General features: G+C 40.0%; 1 protein-coding gene across 2 annotated transcripts in view; it reads right to left on the bottom strand.

Moving 5' to 3' along the window:
• Nucleotides 1-9789: 9789 nt before the first annotated feature.
• The window catches only part of GABRB1 (gamma-aminobutyric acid (GABA) A receptor, beta 1), a 64145-nt gene continuing 50802 nt past the window's right edge, over nt 9790-23132 (bottom strand). Inside the window, exons 3-6 of one of the 2 annotated variants that reach the window (XM_010574493.1) lie at nt 19129-19266; nt 18870-19022; nt 17285-17535; nt 9790-10137 (exon numbers count right to left, since the gene is read on the bottom strand). In XM_010574493.1, the coding sequence (XP_010572795.1) occupies nt 9790-10137; nt 17285-17535; nt 18870-19022; nt 19129-19266 (890 nt within the window). The remainder of the gene's footprint in view (nt 10138-17284; nt 17536-18869; nt 19023-19128; nt 19267-23132) is intronic. The other variant, XM_010574494.1, reaches the window with a different exon arrangement.

The following is a 23132-nucleotide window of genomic DNA, read 5'->3' as shown; positions in this document are numbered from 1 at the left end:
TATGTAACAAGTTAGAAGCTGTAACACTAGACAAGCATACACCAGGAACCTTTATGGTTTTTACTATTTGTTAAACCATTTTTCCATACGTAAAGAACAAATTGTCTGTAATGCTTCTCTAAATACTCATGTGTACTCCGTGTGTGTATATGCATGTTTTGTATATATAAAAACATATAAAAAAGGCAAAGTGTTGATGACTTACCATCTTCATAGTTTCAAAATCAGGGGTCTTGGGTTTCTTCTGCTATATTTTGTTGTGCCATAGGTTTTCATATAACCAAAGTGTAAAAATAATACATCTGTACAAAAAGTTGGACTTCAGAGGACTGGTCAGGAAGAGGAGGAGGATAAGAAGCTCTCTTGTAGAAAGGCCTCTATGAAAAGGATTTTAGTAGGCTTCATGAAGAGTAACCTAAATATAAGTTTCTAATACTAAAACTAGCATAGAAGTCTTGTGGGTCAGAAAATATTAAAAAAAAAAAAAGTATGCGTGTCTATAAAATGTAGTCTGTTGCCCTTTTGTTTGGTACTGGTCCATTTAGTCAGATGTGCATGTAGCTCATTGTCAGCAATTCAAGACAGAGAAAAAGTGGAGGAGGGGGTTAAGAGCTGTAAGAATGAAAGACTGGAAAATATATCTTACAATGAAAGGACTGCAATCTTTAACAGGTATGGCTTGATCATAGTCTTGAATATTTATAAGCAACAGAAATGCGATAATGCATCAGATAACAGATAAAGACCTTGCATCAGTGGTACCAAATTCAAGCTAAAAAATTCAGGCTGGAATTGAAACTTGTTTAGTTTTATAAAAAAATCTGGAAAGAGTTACTGCAGTTTGTCCAGTAGTCTGTTCAGGAGAATGCTATTTTTTAACTGAGTTTAATGAATAAATTGGTCAGGCCTATTCATAGGTATATTTGTCTTGACTCCACTTTTCCCTTTTCCTCTAGAACTAGTTGCTTTATAGAAGAATAAATACACTGCTTTGATATGGCCCTGTGTGCTTAAATGGTTTATGGATTGTATGATGCATACCGAAGGTGTAATTCTGCTTTAGCTTTCATTATACTGTGATAGCGTATGTTGCTAAAAGGCTTTTGTAGAGAAAAGAGGCTTAATTTTTAGTGACTGATTTTTAACTGATTTTTATTGTTGGCACGCTGTTTTTATCCTGACAACTATTCCTTCTATTTACAGTAGCAGAAATAATAAACAGCTAGTAATATATTTCATATGAGTGTATGCTATCACTATTGAGTTTGGGATGTCATTTGGATAGAAGATCCTTGTGTGATGGTCCATTTTTACGATTTATAGATGTACTGTAAACACATTTAAGAAAGCAGATACCTAGAAGGTCTGTACTTCAAAGAATATGAAAGTGGATATTTTAAACTTATTTAGCAGTATGTTGCTGAAGAGACTTTTGATATTGCTACCTCTTAGGTTTCAAAGATCAGTTGTTCAAAAATACAGTGCATTCTTCAAAATAAAGCTATCTGTTTTCTCAACAATAAAAGGCCACAGATGATAACTTTGATTTTTACATTCAACCTATGAAACTCCTGTTCGTAAATCTGCCACATATCTAGCTGACAGAGCAATTTTTTTTAAATGTAGATGCTATTTAAAAATACTTCTTTTTCTTAGTAATAGAGACTTAAAGTTTACATAGTTTCATTTTAAATGTTATAGTAAGTTATGTAAAAATGGATTTATAATTACTCTTAAGGGTATGTGGTGATGTTTCGCCTTTAGTATCATCCTATATTTGTCCTGTCCTTTACTGCAGCACTGAACAGGAAAGGCTGAAGAATCATTTTTCAATTATTTTTTGCTTTAAAAAAAAAAAAAGGACAGTTTCTGTTATGATGTGACAGTAATAAATGTGCAATGAACTGCTTTTTTTTGGGTGTTAGACTTTATTGAAAGTCTGATTATTGTTTATATAACCATCAAAATGGCGTTTTTGACAGGGGACATAGCAACAGTCACGTGAATGGCTAGAGATCGAGAGAAGCACCTGTTGACGAGCAGTTGAGAACTAGCAGCTAAAACTTAGTTGTCATGGAATTGCATTTGAAAGGTGCATCCTGACCTTACATCCCTACAGAGACATGAACTGTCCTTGTAAGGTATATAATGGCCTCCAGTAGATGGAAAGGAAAAGGACTAAAAGGAATGGAGAAGAGAACTTGCTGCTTTGTATCATCTATCAGAAAATGGTTTCATTCCGTCTCTGCTCTGAGAAGTAGGTACTTTTGGAGCAAGCAAGGTCTCCAGTTGTGACAGGTAAGGCATTTGTAGAGACTGTACCAGGCCAAATGGATGCAAAAAGCTAGAGATTCCACAAAACCCATTATATTGGTGTCAGCTTCAGCATACACTTTGATGAATACAGGTAGACATGAAAAGGTAGTGAATAGGAAAAAGTACACGTGACGGAAACATCTAAAACAAGCTCATGTGGCCAGGAGCTTACCTGTCAAGTATGCCCTGCTGTGCTCCGTTCTGGGCTGAAGAACGGGAGGTTAGGTAAGGAAGTTGGCGTTACATTTCCACACAGAGGTTTTCATACAGCGCGGAGCACTGCAGTGCATGTCACAGCCCCTGGAGGAACTGTATGCTGGGACCAGAGTAAAATAGAAGAACTGCACCGGTAACAAAAGCCGTGGAGGGGCTGTGGTGTGGGGAGCGTCACTCGCAAAGCCACTTGAGTCTGTGACTAAGGGGAGAATCGGGGAAATCTTCTGAAGGCATAGGAATTAGACCAAAGGTGCAGGAGTTTAAAGAGATGCCATTAACATAAAATAACTTTTAATTTTGTCCTTGCCTATCCGTTCGCTTTGGCCGTATCCGTATTTTTCTGTGTTCTTCCAGGCCTGAGCTCTTTCTTATTAGCTGGTTATGGTAAGCTGAATGGCTTTGATGTTTGTGCATCCCACCACGCTAACTTGTAACACTTGTTCCCAGGTGATGCTCCTGCTTTTGTCCTGTTTCAGGGACATGTGTTCATATTCTCCTAGTGTTCGCCCCTGCAGAGCAGCTCACTTCTGGGTCCTGCAGTTGTGTGGGCGAAAAAAAGGAAAACAGCCATCATAAATACACTGGTGAAACCTCTGTGGTTTGGCAGGTACTTTGTACAGACCTCTCACGCATGTATAAGACCAGATACACAGTTTTGTACAGTAGGCTCTTTGAACCAAAAGTCCTGATGAAAATAGTACATATAATGGACACACTGTATGAAGTTTTCATTTCAACATGTAAAATACACTTACAGCAATTCGCATTGCATAAACAGACCTGCAATTTGATTCAGAAAATGCAGCGTATCTTGATACAAAATATAAAAGTGAATTATAAAAATAATCTTACTTGCCCTCCATTGGCATTCATTGCACTTCATTTCATAGAAATCTTCCCTTGATTTCAGAAAAATGTTTTTCTTGATCAATCATTTCAGCTTTGACCTTGGCACACTAAAGTGAATTAGAATAGGATTTGAGCAGCAAACTGTCGGTATGGAAGTGACTACTGTAATAAAACTGCTTTTGCAACAATGCAGTTGTGTATGTCAAGAAGCTGTGTTTTTAAAAAATCTATATAAATGTGTAGGACGTTTCTGAGTTCTGGAGTAAGCCTTTCTGACAACAGGCATGCTGAAACACAATTATGCTTTTATCTGAAAGATAGTTTTAAGAACCAGTAACACCTTGTCCCAAAGTATGCACGCTTTGCTGTCATTTTGAGGTTCGAATTAATATTTATAATGAAGTATTAGCAATAAAGGGATTTTTACTTTTCTGGTACCGGAGAATGCTTTCATAAGTGCATCAAGATAGTTTATAAAGCTTTTTACTTCTTTAAATCCACCTTAATTACATTTGGAAGTATACTACATGTCCGTCTGTAAATTTATAGTTTATACTTACTTCAGGAACTCTCCAGAAAGACCAAAAGACCACTACCAAAACATAGAAAAGCAGGAAAATCTCACAAAGATTCATCCTTTGGATTTTACAAGCCTGTGTGGGTCACATCATCAGGCTACTCTGTGGAGAGGTCATCGCAGGAGCAGAACCTGGTGTTTTAAGCTGGTTTGTGGAGGATATACTGGATGTTCAACCCTTCATGTTGTCCATGGCTGGGAATTTTACTCAAAGGTACTCTTCATAGGTGCTGGCACCAGCGGGAGTCCTACATAGAGAAGGCTCTGGCTGCTTTTTAGCATCAGGTTAGTAAGATAATTTAGCTGATAGAGAAATGAAAGGCTGGAAGGTGTGGAGATTTTTCTGACTGGGAACTACTACAGGTCCACAGGGACTGCTTTGGTGGTGGACTGTCTGGGGGGGAGGATTCCTAGCATCATATAGATTAAATAACTTTTTTTGGACGGCTACAGTAAAAAGGAATTTTGTTTCTTGGGAATACAGAGGTTTCGGATCTCCCATATTTCTGTAGATACTGATTTAGATGGGAGCCAGAGCAAGCGTTGGATGATCTGACAAGAACTGCTATTAACTACCTTTGTAAAACCCAATCTTGAATTCTTTACCTATGCCAAAATCTCATTCAGCTCTTTCTTGAAATGATGATTTGCCAGCTTTGTTTCGTAAAGCTGCTGTTTGCTGCAGCACACAATATTGAAAGTTAGTTACCTCTGAAAATCTAAAAAAATCAGGTAATATGTTTTCAGCTAGATCAAAACAGCAAATGACATTTCAGAGACGGGAACAAGGAAACTGATATGTTCACAGATACAAACAAGGTTGCTGATGCTCTCACTGAAATGCATAGTGTGCCAAAGGAAACCATCTTTATGAACATTTTTGGTGGTGTGATTGATATTTTATACTTTCATGTGAGACTGTGTGGATACAGACAGCCAGTGATGAGTTAAAAGATGTCTTTTAACATCTGCCATTACATTACATTTGCTATGTAATTATTTTGGCTCCTCGTTGGTAATGATACTCAAATGCAATTGGATTTTGCCAAGAATAAACGTGTAAAAGAATGACTACCAGGCTGTTTCTTAGACTGGAACCAGCACAAGACAAGAAGTGTTGTTTTTATAACACTTGGAGACTCAAAATTACTTATAAAGTAATTAAAAAATAAACACATCAAGGAGCCAGACAACATAATTAGAGTTCACTCTGCACTCCAGACAGTAAGTAGACCAAAGTCACCTGGTCTTCCTTTAAGAAATGCCAGATTTCTCATTTGTCTCTTATTTTTTTCACCCTGTGCACATACATTTTGGTATCATTACGCTGAAATTCAATATTCTTCTGTGATCTCCTGCCTTTTTTGGGCTCCAGGGTGGATGCCCATGGGGGTAGGAAGAAACACACTTGTAAAATCACAGATGTGGGTTTTTATGCTTTGCAATGCAGAAACCATCTAAAAATATTTTTGTACAGAACAGGTATAACACAGCCCTTTTTTTGACTACTAGTCCCAAGGCAGTGTTAGCAACACATCCTCAGTATGTGGGAATTATGAGAAGGGGCAGAGGTTCATTGGTGATGGGAAACAAAAGCAGCCGGTGGAACATGGTCCCCAGCCCTGCATGACTTTCCTCATGATTCATCTCAAGAAATCCTCTACATGCAGTACAAGGGGATGGAACATTTTCTATAAGGGTGAACAAGGTGAACCAGCAGATGACTCCGAAATGGCAAATGCTGTGCTGTTCAGTGGTAGCATAAAGCACAGGAATGTTGTCAGAAATATGCCTATGATATTGAAAATACTATTTTTTGTGATTAATGAGGTTGGGGTTCATCGAGTCCCTTTCTGCTAGAGAAGAAGGGTGGATTAACATAAGCTTTGTCCTCTGCTCAGCTAGCTTCTTTGCTGAAACTTGTAAGAATGTAGTATCTCATAGATCCTTACTGTTCTGTTATCTTTTGGTTGAAATTACCAGTGGATTCAAATATTGTTGGGAGACTCCCAGGTAAGCACACAAACGTACACACTCAGGGACAGTAGACGCTCATATCCTTGGGAAACCTAGCTGAAAATGAGTTCCAGTACAATTGCATGAGACAACTGCACAAATTTTAAGGGGGTTTAGCTGAAATCTAATTAGCAATAGGACCTTATCTATGCTGATCTTAAGTCTGCTTCCTAAGGGCAGGCAAAATAACTACTGAAGTACAACGGTGATGGAGCTTAGCATTACAGCATTATTCACCTTTATTGCTTAAAGCCAGCCAAATGACTCCAACCAATTGATGGGAAGAGGTTGTGTTTCTTTTGTACTCACTAATTCCTAGCTCTGGATAGCAATGTACATGAGTAACCCATAAACAGCCATAAACAGCCACATTTTTTCCATCTTGTGCCTCTAATAACCACTGCCTTTTGCTTGCTGCCAAGCTATTGCTCTCAAGTGAGAAGTGTTTTCTTCTGCTTTCTTTCTAAAAGTAGTGGAAATACTGTAGGTTATACACTCTATACCCAAGTTTGGTTTTAATTCTCTCTTGAAGCTTTGAAAGAGGCTTTAATTTAAATCCAACGTGCCTTGCAAGATCGTATGCCAAGTTCTGTTTTCTTTACCAGAGTCAGTGGTTAAATGTGCGGATAGGAGCTCAGTGGGAGGCAGGAGATGCTGGCTCTGGGCTGAGATTTTGCCAACCTGCAGTAAGTGGCTCTTGCCTCTGTATGTGGTGGGGTTATTAGCTCCTGCTGCAAAACTTTGTGCCAAGAGCTGGCAGCTGTTTCCTCACTCAAGATCGTGGCTTCCAGCTCTCGATGCAGCCAGGCCTTGCTGCGTGCCATTCAAAACTGGCAGCAGGGCTGGGGTTTGTATTGTGCTGAAGGACTCCTGATGCACGAGAGTAGACCATGCTATTTTGGAACATGCCATTCTGAAGGAGTTTTGCATTTGCACTGCTCTTGGTCTGTTAATGGCCCTTCCTCTCTGCTCCGTACCCTTTTTTTTTTTGGCTTGGAACTGTACAATGTAACTGCTTTTAGCCCATGTGCCTGACATCTGTGCATGAAGTAGCTGGATGATCCATAAGCTAGAAGCTGTGTATGCAGATGCTTGGAGTCTACAAGACAAAATGCTGAAGATCAATAAAGCTGATCTTTGCTCTTATAATAGAAGGCAAAGGATCCTCTTATTTAACCTAAATTCTTGTTTCAATGCCACGTTGGATGTTGGCTCTTCCTAAATGTCCACCATAGCTGTAAGAAGGGGTTGTAAAGTCTCCGCACCACTGGAACAGCTGGGTTAAATTACTGACCTGTTGTCTGTCTGTGAATATCTTTGGGAAATCAGGTAATGCAAAAACATGGGTGACTGACTTTTGTTTTTCTCAGAGTATTTTACGCTACAAATCTGCAGAATGTATTGCTTGCCTTGAATATTTTTCCGTGTATAACCACAAAGCTGGCAAGTTCACTGGCTCATGGACTTACTCTCTCTGTTTGTAAAGTCCGGTGCCAGTTCATTGAATTCAAAACTGTTTAATGGGGTGTGTGTTTGGAACCGACAGCACATACAGCCCTACTGCTGTCTCCCTCCTGGGGGTATTTTTTGCAGTTGTGGAAAGTTCAGTTTGCTTGGCATGCAAGACTTCCATATGTTCTGCATATTATTTATTTTATGATGCCAAAATAGTGTCGTTAGTTTCCACTATAATATTCTTACCTAAACATTGTTTAAATTTAACTAAAAAATTAATAAAAATGTCCCATGTGGGATGATATGTGGCAGTTCTTATTTTGGTTGCTGATATGGTGCAAGTGTTGAAAAATTATTTGGAGTTGGTTTAGGGTGGGGATAGGCATACAAGTTGTAGCCTATTCAGAAGAGTCATTTGTCTGAATTAATATTTGTCCTGAATCACCTCAAGTTGTACCCAGTGGCTGATTAATCTGGTAAAATTGTGCAACTCTTTAGTAGGATGGAGGTTAAAGGTTGCAGCTGAAGAGACCACATTTGTGCTCCATTGAACTTGGGATGAGACTGGGACATTGGAGCCCACAGAAAAACTGATAATCTCAAGGACCCCCCTAGATTAGCAATGCCAAATGCCTGTTTTGCAGCCTTATATTTTTTGTAATGAGTAAATTAAACCTATTCCCTTTCTTGTTTGGTGATTTGTCATTCCAGACCCTTTCTGCAGAAGCCTTCTGCACAAACAAAGGGAAGAGGAAGCAGGTCCTGATCTGTTAGGAGGTCCAGGTCTTGCAGGATGTGACAAACATTAACATGTAGGAGTGTTTAATGTATTATTACATTCTGATTAAAAAGTTGTAATGTCAGCTGGCAATAATGTCATCAGCTGACCTTACTGCCAGGCAATGAGGAACTGGTGAAGAAGCTTTCCGCATTACTCATTTGTATTCCCTACTAACTCCTAACTGTGGGTATTGCTGCCTACTGTCCTGATCAATGTTTCTTTCTGTACCAGCTTTGATAACATTATTGATAACAATCACCTAGGTACCTACATAGACTCTGTTGGCTTGTATATCTTGACTCTCCTAAAAGTATGAAACACTTTTGATACAAAATAAAATTTAGCTGATAATAGTTCTGTTTCAATAAAATGCTATGTTAGGCACCATAGTGTAAACACTGTTAGGAAAATCTGGCAATAGAGAAGGGAAATGGATTGGATACAGATAGGAGGTGACTGACCTATTGCTTCTCAGTTGCATGGACCTTGCTAGCACTTCACCTGCGGCTCCGTGGCTGGAGTTGTGTCAGGCGATAAGCAGCTGGGTGGGGAGAGGCAAGTCCTCAGGAGCAGTGTACCCAATATCACCAGTATGTTGTTAAGACTCAGCCGTATGTCCTTTTCCTCAGCAGAGTAAGGAAATCTGTAGGAAACTGTGTGCAGAACTCTCCTCAGATCTGTTCCAAGACATCTGCCAACGTTTGGGAGATTGTGTTGCACTTACCAGCCACAGGAAACCTGGGAGTCAAGAAAAGTGGCCACTCTTGGGCTGGGGTATCCCTCGGTAGTTGCTTCCAGGAATGAACACGTGTTTGTTTTCTACCTTTTAATACAAAATTACAGATGACACAATTGTTCTCATCAATTTCAACTTTGTTACTTTGTAGAAATAACAAAATTCCAGTTAGATCCAATCAGCTGATTCTTTAGTTGAAAACTCAGTGGGTGTTGTCTCTGCTACCCTTTCTTTCTTCTGAAGATCTCTGCCTCTCTGAAAATGTGAATTGACTTTTCCTTGAGTGATACTTCTCACAGACACTATGGAAAAACTTCCTAGTATAACTATTAACTTTAAAATGATGCGTGATGTAATAGTTATAACCCTTCAAACAGTTATTTCTCCAAATTTCTCTATACTCTAAATGCTGAAAGACTGTGACATAACTACCACTTTGAGTTGTTTTACTGTCTTGTTTGGAAGCATGCTGCTGTGGGCTGCCAATGTGGTAAGAAATACAGTAGGACTAATTTTTATTCCACTTAAAAAAAAGGTAAAAGTGGGTACAGAAAGGTAACGGGTGATGCACAAACTTTGTAAAAAAAGGTATAGCGCTTTTGCTGAAGATGCTCTTTAAGAGCAGATCTCTACTATTCTGATCTGAATGTGGTGAGGCTGGATTTGTGTTGGTGGGGTTGGTGGGGTTTTTTTGAAAGCTTAAATCTAGAAGTATTCGACGGCTGGGTATCTTACCCTGAACATGTAACATTATGGCTACTGCAGTTCTTCAGAGTTAACAAAACTGAGAAGGAAAAGAAACAAGTCTAATTATGTTAGTCTATGGTAACGTTATTGCATAAATTAGTGGACATAATACAGCCAGTAAACAACATTGAAAAGAATAAATGTGATAGGAAAGACCATTCTGGACCACTTGTCTATCGAGTTAACATCAGTCAAATCAGGGATTTTGACTTTGATCTGGGATGCCCTTCTTCGTAAGCGTCCTTTTTTATGAAGCCTGTGCCTGTCCAGAGCACTCCTACTGTAGAGGTCTCTGCTGGAAGTGGCTCTTCTGTACTGCAGGTTGGCACTGTCGTACGTGTACGTGGTGGCTCGGGGGTCATGGAGGCTCGTGAACACATCTGAGCTGCTGACGTCATTTCGTATTTCAAGTGGGCTAAGCAGCATGTTTCCGTGGGGATCAACCTGTGTCAAGGAAGGAATGTGAATTAGACAAGTTCCTCAGCCAGCCCAAGGTTTCCCAGATGGACGAGTACCTTCTGGCTCTACTGCTGAAGTGCTCCTGGGGCTGCAGTGGCAGTCATGTCTTGTACAGCGCTGACAAAAGTGAAAAGATACTGAAAACGCTCTCCTGACTAGTGTGAAATTAGCTATTAAGCATCTAAGTACCTGCTGTCCTGACCAGGCTCCTTGGTCTGGGACCTTTTAATTCAGTTAGTTATCTCATTCCCTGTAAAGACTTTTCTAATTTAACTTACATCACAGTCTTTATGAAACACTGATTTTTAATATTTGGTGACCTGACACCTGAAGCTTTCACATACTCAAGGTGAAAATAAAGTGTTGCTGTCTCTGCCCATTTTATACAGTTTTAGTGCTGTAGGTTAGTTTCAAAAACAGTTTTGTAACAATGGGTTCCTCATATGAAAAGCACGTAGGTACATGTGCATTTTATCAGTTATTGTAAAATGCTTGTGATGACAACTATTTCTGGAGAATTACTATATTGCAGAGATGGAAGGCCCTACTCCCCACAACATACCATTAACTTGCTCATGTGCAGATAGAATAATCCACTTTACTCAATGAAACCTTACATTCAGTTGCATTTTTATATGTCGGTACCAGAAGCAGTTGCTTCAAATACATATCACTTACTTTATTTGTACTGTTAGTTAGTCAGGGCACTGCTTTAAGTACCTCAGCAAAGAACTGGAAACTGCAACTGGTATGTACATGTCTGGTGCAGACAATTATATATGTGTATACATAAAATATTTTAACATTGTTGCCTTTTTTATGTATAAATGTAATTAATGATGAATGGCTGCATTACTACCAAGTGTTTACCTTTTCACTCATCTTTAGTTTTCTACATGTTTGTAGGAAAATCTCTTTTAGGAGAAGTTTTTTGGTGTTTCCAGGATGACTTCTGTCTTCTCCGTAAAGACTTCCTAGGTGTTTCAAATTCTGAGCTATTTAAACATCCACTGTATCTCACATGAGGGAAATACACATCAGGACACAGAACTATTAAATGAAACTTCAAAGACTTTGCCTTGAGGCTTGAGTATTAAAATTGGTTTTTGTAAACTGTGGCATTGGACCTACCCCAAATATCCTACAATCTATACCATGGCTCTCTGGGGATGCCTTTATACCAAGGAAAAAAAAAAAATTACTTACTGACAATATCTAGTCTTGTGAAGCACCAGTGATATGCAATGCTTTGTTCACACTCTGAGCTTTACATTTTTAGCAAGACATAGCATAGAGAGGAAATGGTATAATAATCTACAGCAGCTTTGAAGTATGTTCAAGAAAAGCTCCAAGCAGAGCACAGGGGGAAATGCAGTCTCTGGGGGTAGCCACAGGGGAAAGCTGGAAGCCAGAGAAAGCCTCTTCTACCTGGCAGCGTGGAAGATGTTCCTTCCCATCACCTGAAGGAGAAAATGTTGCATGATGACTGCTGGCGTATTTACACTGTGCCAGACTAAGCACTGAAAACTACTAACTGAAAACAAAGAAGTGAAGGGGCTATTTGTACAAAAGCCACCCAGGAGGGCTGTGGGGAGAAAAGTCTTCTAAATGGAGTAATAAGTCACCACAGATAGAAGATGCTTTAGTCAGGTTTAGCAACTGATTCGGTACACGCTGAAATGAGCATTCAGTGGGAACATCCTAGTTCCCGCCACTGTTGAAATATTCTGGGTTAGAGAGGCCAGCTGGTCACAAACCAGCATGGTGTTTGCAATCTTTACTTGAGATATGGGCTACCCAGTTTATACTTTTTAGGTTAAGTCTTCAAATTTAAGCAGAAGGAAGATCTAAGCTAGGGTTTCCTACTCTCCAGAGGACTGCCATAACTATGGGACTATTCATTACTCCTAAGTTCTGGCATTTTCTGTGGAAAAAGCAACGATCTCAGAGTTGTCTCCGTGTAGAAAGAGAAATTTTTTCAATTCTCAGAAGTTTTGATAGGTCAACCTTTTCTTCCCAGCTTTACGAAATAGCTCTTTGAGCTGTCTTTGATTACATAATATAATGTTTAAGCTAATTGACTTTAGTATTATAATAGTAGTAACAGTAGTGCAAGCATCATTAAGCAGTTATTATAGCTTCTCTTTTGTGAAGACAACTCATAACTGTCTACAATCTAACGTGATTCATACGGATGTTTCTTAAACTAATATGCCCTGACAGTTTATTGTAAGCCAAGCAGTGTACAAATTCCCTCTTTAAGTGTTATGAATGAACCTATTGTATTTTAAAATGAGTTTTATTTAAATCATTTTAGGCGGGATGATTTGTATACATCATGAAGCAATTTAGTCTTTGAATTACTGTCTTTGCAATTCAGAGCAAAGGCCTTACACTGCTCTTGAATAAATTAGCTCAGAGAAATATAAAAGCTCTTCTTATGTACCTGTGTCAAATTCTCCGCTTGTGTGATGTGAAGCTAGACTAATAGTTAATTTCCCACGTTGTTAAAAACCCTTTCAGAATTTATTGAAGTTCACTCCAAAATATTCTTAAACTTGTGCTGCTGAGGTTTTGTTAATGAAGCATAGGAATTCTACAAATTCCCGTAGGAATCTGGAAAACATGCAAATTGTTAAGGGATGCTCCAAAGAGACTTGTTATTAGTTTTTTTTATGTTAACGTTAGAACAAATTAACAGCAAATATGCACACAGAAAAAGCTGTACATTTTCTGTCTTAAAGTCTTTTCTCCCTTACCTAATAGGAGGTTACTTGGGGCTTGCTGTTGGTCCTGTTCTGGAGGAAGCCTGTGCATCAGAAACAGCCAGCAGGCTTTAGCTCATTCCACCCCATGTCTCAGCGATGAGGCTCTTTGCCCACATCAGGTATGCACCGCAGTTGTACGCAGTCTTTGACGCATTTGCATCGGATGGCATGACAAAAAATGGGGATGAAAGAGACAAGGGTCTGTCTACTCAGTTTTCTGGCTCACTAGCTGGCTGCCTGCTTAGGAGTAGAGCATCTCAGTCCCCTTCTTAGGCAGGAAAGATGAGCCATATCAAGCTCAGAGCAGTTCTTTCTTGCTCAGATATAACACATTTATTCTTTCAAATACCCCCTTGTTGTTCTTTAACTGGAATGCCCAGATTTTTTTTACATAAACTGACCATTGCTCAGATGAAAACAGAATTTCTTGCTTAACAAATATTCTGAGCCTAAATGTGTGTTTGCATGAACATATACACTTTGCCTTGTTTTCACAATGCATGAATTTTGCCTAAAGTTGTAGAAAGCTGAATAATTGGAGGGTTTTTTTGTCTTTTGAACATATCACGAAGAATATGTGAGGAGGATGTCAAAGCATCTAAAGCTGACGTTGTGTTAGTCATCTGGTATAATTATCAAAGTTTAAATATTCTTCAGATCCATGTACGTGGTGATGCTTCTTGTAATGACATTTATATCTATATTGAGTGTGCATCTATATTGAGTTTATAGATTTTTAATTTTTCGTTTGCACTGGAACTACCTAAAGCCTAAATCAGCACAGGTACATATATATGAATATTCATCAGTGATGGAAAAGCCTTGAGGTTGCTCAGGAAACATCATAAAAAAAGAAATAATAATCTGGCTTGTGTGTTTACTTAGAAAATGAGTTTCCTGCTTAGGAGCATCAAATGATATTGTAAGTGTAAAATAGTTAAAGTAATAAAAAACCCCAAAACAACAGACTCGCGTTGACCACATAAAAAGTAGTCAGTCAGCTCTAGGGGAAAAGCATGTTGGCATTCCTTGACAGAGAATGGATCTCAAATGCTTAGTGCTGTCTGGAATGGATTTTTACCTACCTACTTTTTTTACATTAACTGTCAGGAGATAAAAGGTAAGAACTTTTGTTTTGTCTCAATACAAAAACATCTTTTCTTTCTCTTAAGGTGAGAGATTCAGGGCTGTGTCACTCATATAATCTGTCTTCTTGGAACAAATGCAGTAATGTTATCACAATATGATCTGCAAAGAAACAAGTTATGCTAAGCAGGGATATACTTATTCGGGTGTGGATTTACTTGAAGTTTGAGCTAGTTGTGTGGTTGTGCGCTCCCTCCTTTTTCTCCTTCCAATAGCCACTGTACTGGAAAATCGTATATTTTCCTTGGAGCCTGTGGCTGGTCTCTGGCTTTCCATCCCAGGTGTTTTGTGGTTCACAGAAGGTTTGAAAGGAAGGTGTGATGCTGTGTAGAACTGTAGAGCAAGAAACCACCCATCACCTGCCTTGTGTTGCCATTCATGAACCCCTTGATGTCTCAGCCCCTTTCCCATTCACACTATGATTGCATCCTATCTCTTTCTCATGCTTAAGAGACATCTTCTGTGTAATGATTATTCACACTATAATTGTCTGGGGAAACAGAAGCAGCTGCATGCATGGACTATCTAAATATTTTCTTGCAGGGTGATTTGTCCTACTTATCTGTAATTATGGTGGTTTCCTCAGTGACATCTATCTTCAAGAAATGGACAAGGAGATATAAACAGTCTTTATGCTTTATTCAGAGAAACAGAAAGCTTGTTTACTACAAATTAATATTTTTTTGCATATTAAAAATTAAATGGCATAAATTGTGAAACCGGAGAGGCTTTATTTCCACTTTGTTCAGTCTGTAGAGCAAGGGACAGCCACACATGAAACAGCAGTATGGTTTCATTTTCCATCTGGTCTTCTCTATACTGTGTTAATATCACGGTCAGTTTGCTGAGTGTTGCTCACATGTCTAATGCTTTTGTTATCTGGTGAAGGAATTTGAACTCTTTTAGTTGTGGGAGTTGTACATCAGATGCGAATGAGCATTATCTTCACCTGGCACAAAGAGAGGAAGCACTGTTACAAATCTTCTATTGATTATAGGTCCCTGTATGGATAGGTGGTATGGGTCAAGAGTAAAAGGGAAAAATATATCCTATAGCTGTATATACTTACAGCTGTACTTCTTCTGTGCTCCAGAAAAGCCTTTCTCCTGCTCTGGTACAGGCGTCATAATACAGTAAAAAATCTCAAAACATGACGGAGACGGGCTGGGAGCTGTCTTCACTAGAGATCACATAACCTTACTGTGTTCGACTGCTCAGGTCACGTGCATTCTTCCTGCTGAAGACAGAAATACGGCTGTTGGACATCAGCATTTCCATGCTGAGTAAAATGAATGCTCACAAGGTCCCACATCAATGTATCTCCAGTGGGATAACAAAATCCGTTGATATCCATTCATGTGTGTATGTCTGTGTATGTATGCATCTAAAATCACAAACTTGCATTGTACAGGCAGAAAGCAGTCTGCTCACTTAAAGCAGAATGGAATTGCAGTCTAAAGTGTGAACACTTACAAATCCTGGTACAAAGTGTGTATGCTTCCTGTTTTCTGTCAAAAATATGCTGATATATGCATGTGGTGCTCTGAAAAGTTCAAGTGTGGTTGCAAACACTTCCTATCACATTCTGAGTACTGGTCTCAGCACAATCTTTGCCAGCATACCATTTAGACAAAAGCTTTTAGTCATGAGTTAGGGCTTTTTGTTAGTTAAATAAACTCTCCAAATATGTAGGAAAAAGAGCTTACCTGCACTGTTATCCTTTACACTTTCTCATCCTTTACTCAGTTCAGTGCACTGGGGCCCATGTAGCCAAGGCTGACCTCTGAAGAAGTGTTGCTTCCCTCTTCATCATGAACCTTTGCTGTGCTGCTTCTCACCTAGGCCGGGTTATCTCAGGAACTGTTGAGGTGCCTGGTCAGAGTTTGTGGGTGTTGTTGGGTTTTTTTTCCTTCCTTACTTTCCATAGAAATGGATGGACAGTGTCTGCACACAACAATCTGTATCGGGGTAGCTTATCTCCTGTGCTCTGTGGAGGACAATACTTTGTGGGACCTTGGAGACTGCTGCAAGCCTCAACTGAGTTTGTGCACCCACTGTGATAAAGCATCTCCTACACATTGGGACAGGAGGTGAATACGAGTAAGGACTTTTAGTGGGCTCACGAGTTCACTAAGGACATGACGACTCTGTTAATGATGCTGAGCTGTAGTGGTGTGGCTGCTGGGACACAAGACACACAGCTCTAGAACTAATAAAATATCACAGAGTTTCTGAAATGCACTTCCTGACATATATGTTAAATTGCAACCATGCATAAAGCTAAAGTCTTACCTGTTAGAGTTTTATGTGTCAGTCTCATTCTTCAAGCTGAACAGGGGTCTCAAATATAGTTTTGTCCAAACATTATCACCACTGGCCACAACAGTACAGAATTTTATAGGACAGCCTGGGTAAGATCTCATTAATACTTGGAGGTAACATATTGTAAGAAAAGCAGAGAACAGAAGAAAATTTTTGGCTCATTAGGATATGTATTTTCCTCTGAGTCAGACTGGGCCAAATACACCTGAGGGAAGTGTTTATTTCTGAAAAACTGGGAAAAAATGGAATAGGTTTATAGAAGTTTGCAAGTGCTCAGTGGTGTACTACTAAATTAAACTCTTCCCTGTTAAAAAAAATGTCCGTAGTATTACTTCTTGGAGTTTGTCTGGCTTGTTTTTTAAGAGGGAGTAGCTGTGGTCTGCTTGAATTTAGCCTGAGGGAAAAATCCTGACATCTGTGTAAGTTGTTATAACCTAGCAGCATCCTCCTTGCATTCCTGGAAGCTCAGTGGTGTGGGCTTCATTCAAAACTCACTGAAGCAACAGTGTCTGTCTTTGCTTTCTATTTTTGGTGAAGTTTCTGTGTGTAAAGGGGAACTAAATAATAAACATTTCTTCTATAACACCTTCTAGAGCAAAGAAATATACAGTTGAAATGGTAAATATTTAACTTTCTTGTACCCTTGTATTTCTTCTGTGCTGCAAAGAAATACTTGTTCTGAATACTCATTTCCATTTTCCGTAGTTTCTTACTCTGTTTTCAGTTGAAGACAGAAAAAAGCATATGTTGATGTAATCTCCTTAAAATATGATTTTTCTCTAGACAATCTCAAATGCTTTTGCATATGTGTTCAAACTGCACTTATCTCTATCATCATATACGTCAACATTGTCACAGCAGAAATAATGTTTGAAAAGTTAGCTTGAACATTTTACCTGGACTCTATTTGTTTCCAGTCTGCTCTTCTTGCCTGTAGCTTGTCTTGCCCTGCCTGCTGCCTTTTTTTGACGTTGGGGTCCTTTCCCAAAGAATATGTAGTTTACAAAGGCATATTCCAGCAAGGCCAGGAACACAAACACAAAGCATCCCATCAGGTAAATATCTATTGCCTTGACATAGGGAATCTTTGGCAAGGTCTCTCTGAGGTGGGTGCTGATGGTGGTCATGGTCAGCACAGTTGTGATTCCTGCGAAAGGAAGAAAAAGGCGTTGACTAACAAGACAGGGAAGGAGATTGGAGCATGAAAAGCATAATGACAGCATTGCGTGGCTACCATGCACTTCTCATGCAGATGACTTAGTTACGTGATCAGATTCTTATTAGCCAAGGGAATGCATTTTGCAGGACTGGAAAGGACGATATCCTTGCAGGCCTGCTGATAGCACCTTCCTTGGCTTTCCATGCAACGGAGGGTGAATGAAATAGCCTTCAAAAGCCCAGGCTGTCTTGGTACATCTTGCCTTAATTTTTACAATAACTCTGCTAGGGAATGTGGTGTTAGCTGACCTGGATAGCAAAGAGTTGGTCACCGTTCTTTCTACTTGAGGAAATGCTTCTCACTTTACTTACAGCAGTAGCCCTGCTTGACCCCATAGGGTGGCTTGCATTGCTCTGGGGAAATGGAATAAATATCTAGCTTTTGACTGAAATCAGAGGACTGAAAGGAGAAAGGGAAGCTTTATGATAAAGTGATGGTCTTTGATGAACAGAAGGGGATACATATTCTTGTGCCCTGTTAAAGGGGTGCTCGCAAGTAAAGAATTTCCATTTCCTTGTGTAATCCATCACTGGATGATCCTTTTTTTTTTTTTCGGGGTGGGTGGGTTTTTTTTTAGCTGGATGAAATTATTTTTTAGTCTGCTTTAATCACAGGTCATTAATGCATCTAGAAAATAGTTCTTGGCACAGGTGTAATGAATTGAATTTACAGAGAGGTGGGACAAAATAGAGGTGGGACAAAGTGGCTTTCTAACGTTAGCATTTGAAAAGCATACCTGCCTTAAAGCGCAGATGGTGGCAGAAGATCTTGGTTCTCATGGAAAGTTGCAGGAAGGAACATGGTATGGGAAATAACCAACTGTGTAGGTAAACCAGGCTTGTTTCATGTAAGCTGGTATCTCTCCACTGATATTGGCAGGACCTTGAGTATTAATTCCAGCCACATATCTGGCCTGACAGGACACTTTTTAACATCAATGAAATGTTGATGCAGCACTGTGTTAGATACCCTTGGATATCTAAATTAGACCTTTACGCTCCAGTTTGGAAGCAAGATGCTTTTGGCCTGATCTGAAGACCATTACGGCAACTGGAAGTCAGTCAGGGTCCCAACCTAACTGCAGGGCAAGAACTTCAGACATAGGCAAGGTGACACCTGCCTGCCTTCCTGACAACAAAGATCCTACACTACATGTGTAAGACCACAATTAATGCTGCTGCAATCAGCTGTATGGATTCGGTGCTACTGTATTCAAAGGCAACATGTATCTAGGTGATTCAGTGATTTTGAAAAGAAGTTACCTAGAGCAACTCTGGCTGCAGAGGCATCATAATTGATCCAGAAGGATACCCATGACAGAATTGTGATCAGTGTGGAAGGCATATAGGTTTGCAAAATGAAGTATCCAATATTTCTTTTAAGCCGGAAGCTAAGTGATAATCGAGGATATGCTCCTGAAAGAAAGAAGTCATTATAAGACTAATGCCTAACAAAAGTTAGACACTGATATTTCTGGGTTGGGGAAGAGGGGGGAGATTTTTTTAACTAGCCAGTGCTTACCTGTTGTAAATTCTACTCTCTTTGATACCATCTTGTAATCAACAATAGAAAATTGCGGGAGCTCGATGTTATTAACTCCTGTTACTGCTGACTCTCCTCCATTCCAGTAAAATTCAATATCATCAGTAGTGTATCCATCTGAAACAGAGGCACAATTTGATTATTGATTTTTGTTTTTGTTTTATTACTTGGCTTAAACAGTTGTGGTTAAAGTGGAAAGAGCTGCCATTAATCAGGAATTCAGTCTTCTGTTGTGTGACACTTCTGTTATCCAGAAGCCACGTAGCCTCCTCCGTACCCAGGGGAAGCTTCGAGGTGTGGAAAGGGAGAAGTCAGGAAACAAGGATAGAATTTAAGATTAAAGATCAATTTTTAGCTAGCTTTAATACTACTACTTTTTGTTCAGGCTTGAGTTGCTCAGTTTACCAACAAACTGATATAACATCAGCAAAACTTTTAAACTCTCTAGGAGGTGTTCTGACAGGAAAACCAGGTTCAATTCCCAGCTTTGCATTTGATTTTCTATGCAGGCTGTGACAAAATACAGAGTTTGGAGCCAATGGATGCAAAGATGATACTAGAAGAATTCAGGTGCCTGTACGATTACCTGACAATGTCTGTCGGAGCTATAGGTATCCTTTTGATATTCATGCAGCATTTTATATTTTAAATAGACCATGCCATCTTTGATCTTCTGTTATCACAGAACTACTTCCTATTGACTTCAAAACTAGCATGTTTCTTCTCTTTCCTTTTAACAGTGATGTTGATTTTCATTTAATTAAGAATTAATTTGCCATTCTACCATTAGGAATGTCAACATTATGGTTACCATTTTCAAAAACATTTTGATTAAACCCCAAAGTGACTGAGTTTCAAAAAAAATCTCACAGTTGATGACATTTGTGAACTAATATTTAAACTGGTTCCAATTTATTGCATTTTACTACTTTCTCCAGATATCTACCAAAGGAGAGAACAACATCTCATCTATTTTCAGACTCTTCCTTCAGGTGTTAGATTTAATCAGGTTTAAATCATATAACACAGATCAAATGAAAGCTTGTGTTTGCACTCAAAGTTTTAGAAAACTTGATAGTAGTTTTTCCAGCTGAACCAACCGTAGCATCAGAAGCCTCTATAGAGTTAGGAACTTACCTTTTCATATACACCAGTAATGCCATTTCTAGCTAGGGAAATTAGTCTCGAGATGTCTTTGCCTATGATAGTGCCTGGTAATAGCCTCATCTCTGGAAGGCTGACCACATGCAGATTGGGTCTGTAGTTTCCCTGGTGACAGTCAGAGAAGCTCTCACAACTTGATGCCAGGCTCAAGGGACTGCTTGGAAAGTCTGCAATTATCGAACAACTATCTCTTGATGCAAACACACAGTGACGGGCTGAACAAGGTTAAGTGTTCACATATCTTATTTGTGAGCTGCTCAGTGCCATGGTTTGCTAACTATCTGAATTGCTCCCAAAACTGTACTAACCTGTGTAATACGGATGGCTGCTGTTTGCTTAAAACTATGCTTCCCGTCACTTACGCTAATTTTTTTGATATGAACCATCCCAGGGCTGTCACACAGGGCTCGCTGCATGGCTAGTTTTCCTTCCTTCCAGGTAGAAGCCAAAAGCTTTTCACTGCAAAAGGTCAAGGTAGCTGCTTGGTCGTGGAACTTCGGTAGCTGCTTTAAGGTCGTTGCACACAAACTGTGGGGCCAAGATGAGCCACATGTAGGGTGTAATACAAAATGATGGAAGGAGGGAATGAAGACTGCTAAGTCTGTTTAAAGGCTAAGACTAAGATTGTCAGGGAAGCATTAACTTCATTTTCTTGCAAATCTGCATTAGAAAAAAATATCTCTTGAATGCTTTCCCTTTTTAAAAAAGATGGAGCAAAACAGAGGAAATGGTAAACTATGATCTCATACTGAAAGGGTATTGATTATGTGTAGACTTGGTACCACACAGATATCCTCTACATGAGGTAACACTCATAGCTATTTCTATGTCTGTAGAGGCTAGAATAAAAAAGAAAGGCGCAGCACTACCTAGATGTTGCACAGGTACTTGCTGCAAAGACACAGGTGGAGGTTTAGATATGAGAATCCTGGATTCTGCTTCGGGGTTTGGAAGAAAAGGGTGAACATGATTCTTCTGCTCTGTGCCATCATCACCTGGGGTCCTTTTCACACACCTCCCACCAATTTTGCTCCAATTGTGCCGCTTCCTCATCTGGTGCGTGCTGGGACCCAGGGCAGAGAGGAGCCGTCTCCAGTCCTCAGCACGTCCTGACTTTATTTGCTGTCTCCTGAGGAAGCCTCTGCCAGCTTCTCTGCAGTTCCTCTGCCTTCTTGACAAAAAAGGGAATAGTTTGGCCACCTTATTGCAAATAAAATTCCCTTCCCCAGAAGTGAATTATCATAGATTTAGTTGTTAAAACCACAATGGTATGAAATAAACACCTGGGATCTCACAGGGCAGATTTCAAAAAGAAAACAAGGACAACTTCCTATGAAATAATAGCACTGTGTTACTGGTACAGTGTATGGTGATGCTTGACCTTCGCAAAAACAGATTATGGGAGTTTTGTAATGTAGGCAACTGTGCTTTTCACTAGTCTTGCAAAGGTTTCTATGACTTTGGCTACTAAATGAAGAGTAGAACCACAAAGTTAAAAAGTTAATGGACCAAAAGCAAGAACCTTGCATGGAAGATTTCAGCTGATGACGTGCCATCACTGCTGGCAGGCCTTTTCAAACTTTAAAGAGACTTCCAAATACCACGAACAATGGATCTAGTGTGAGCTACCACTGTTTCTAATACGCTGATTCATTCCTTCAATTTATTCTGGTTAAAGCTGGGGGAAATGATGAGAACGGGATAGTGACGTTTTTCAGTCAGGAGCATTCACATTTGTTAGCTCTCTTTTTAGAAAAGTAATTGAGCAGGAACACCTTTCTGCAGTTTTGTACGGAGAGAACCTCAGTACAAGCATGATTTCCTTGACAGTCGTATAACTGTGCTAGACACTAACAAGGTGTAAACTGTCTCCAGGCAGTCCATTCCCTGGCGTGATATGATTTTTGTTGTGTGATGCCCGTCGTTGCGCGCTTTGCATGTCGTTCTAGGCGCATGAGAGGCATTGCTTTATTGGCTGAGGATGCCTCACGGGTGCAGGGCTTGGAGGCCCTCATGGTCCGTAGGCACTGACATTGCTTTTTGCTTTCCAAACTAGCAAACTCGAAAGGAAGGCAGCTGGCTGCAGTTTAAAGACTGGAACCCATCTGGGCTCTGAACAGAGTTAGCAGAGGGCAGGTGGCTCCTTCTCCTTTTTGAAGTGGGTAGTGCCTTCAAGTGAGGAGCCGTAGTGATGTAAATTAAGAAACGTTCGGTGCGGAGCAGCGTTAGTTTCTGGCTAGCAGGCAGTGATAAACCCTCATTTCTGGCAGCATACACCTTTAACACTTAAAATGGAAGAAAAGCTATTTCAGTGGTAGAGAAAGTGGGTCTAGTCCGTGCAGTGGCCAGCTCTAACAGGCTGATTTGTTCACTGAATTTTTCTGTACTGCCCAGGTATTCCCTCGGCAGCTTTATTCCGCGCGATCCTTTTCCCTCTGCGTACGCATCCATGTCACCGCTTTAAAGGGATGGCTCTGCTTTTGCGACAGAGCGCGCAGTACTTACCACTGGACATGTCTGAACACAAATTTCACAGAAGTCAGATGGCGGGAACCTGAAATGTTTCAGTCGCGTTCATAATAGCTGTCAAGAGCGGCTGCAGCTGCGAAGTCTAGAATTATATCCCCAAATACGTAGGACGGCGACGTTAAGGGCACTTGACGGATTTAATAACAGGAGTCAACCTAATTCAGCCGGGCCCGGTCCCTAAAAGTCAGAACCGGCTTCTCCGCGTGGGACTCGCCTGGGGCCGAGCTCCGGCGTGGGCACCCACCCGGGGGACAGAGGGGAAGGCGTGGGGCTCCCCCGGCCCCGCCTGT

The sequence above is a fragment of the Haliaeetus leucocephalus genome, unplaced genomic scaffold (genome assembly GCF_000737465.1).
Source record: "Haliaeetus leucocephalus isolate CR32 unplaced genomic scaffold, Haliaeetus_leucocephalus-4.0 Scaffold439, whole genome shotgun sequence".
Lineage (NCBI taxonomy): Eukaryota > Metazoa > Chordata > Aves > Accipitriformes > Accipitridae > Haliaeetus > Haliaeetus leucocephalus.
The sequence above is the reverse complement of the archived record's forward strand: the minus strand, read 5'-3'. Positions and strand labels throughout refer to the sequence as shown.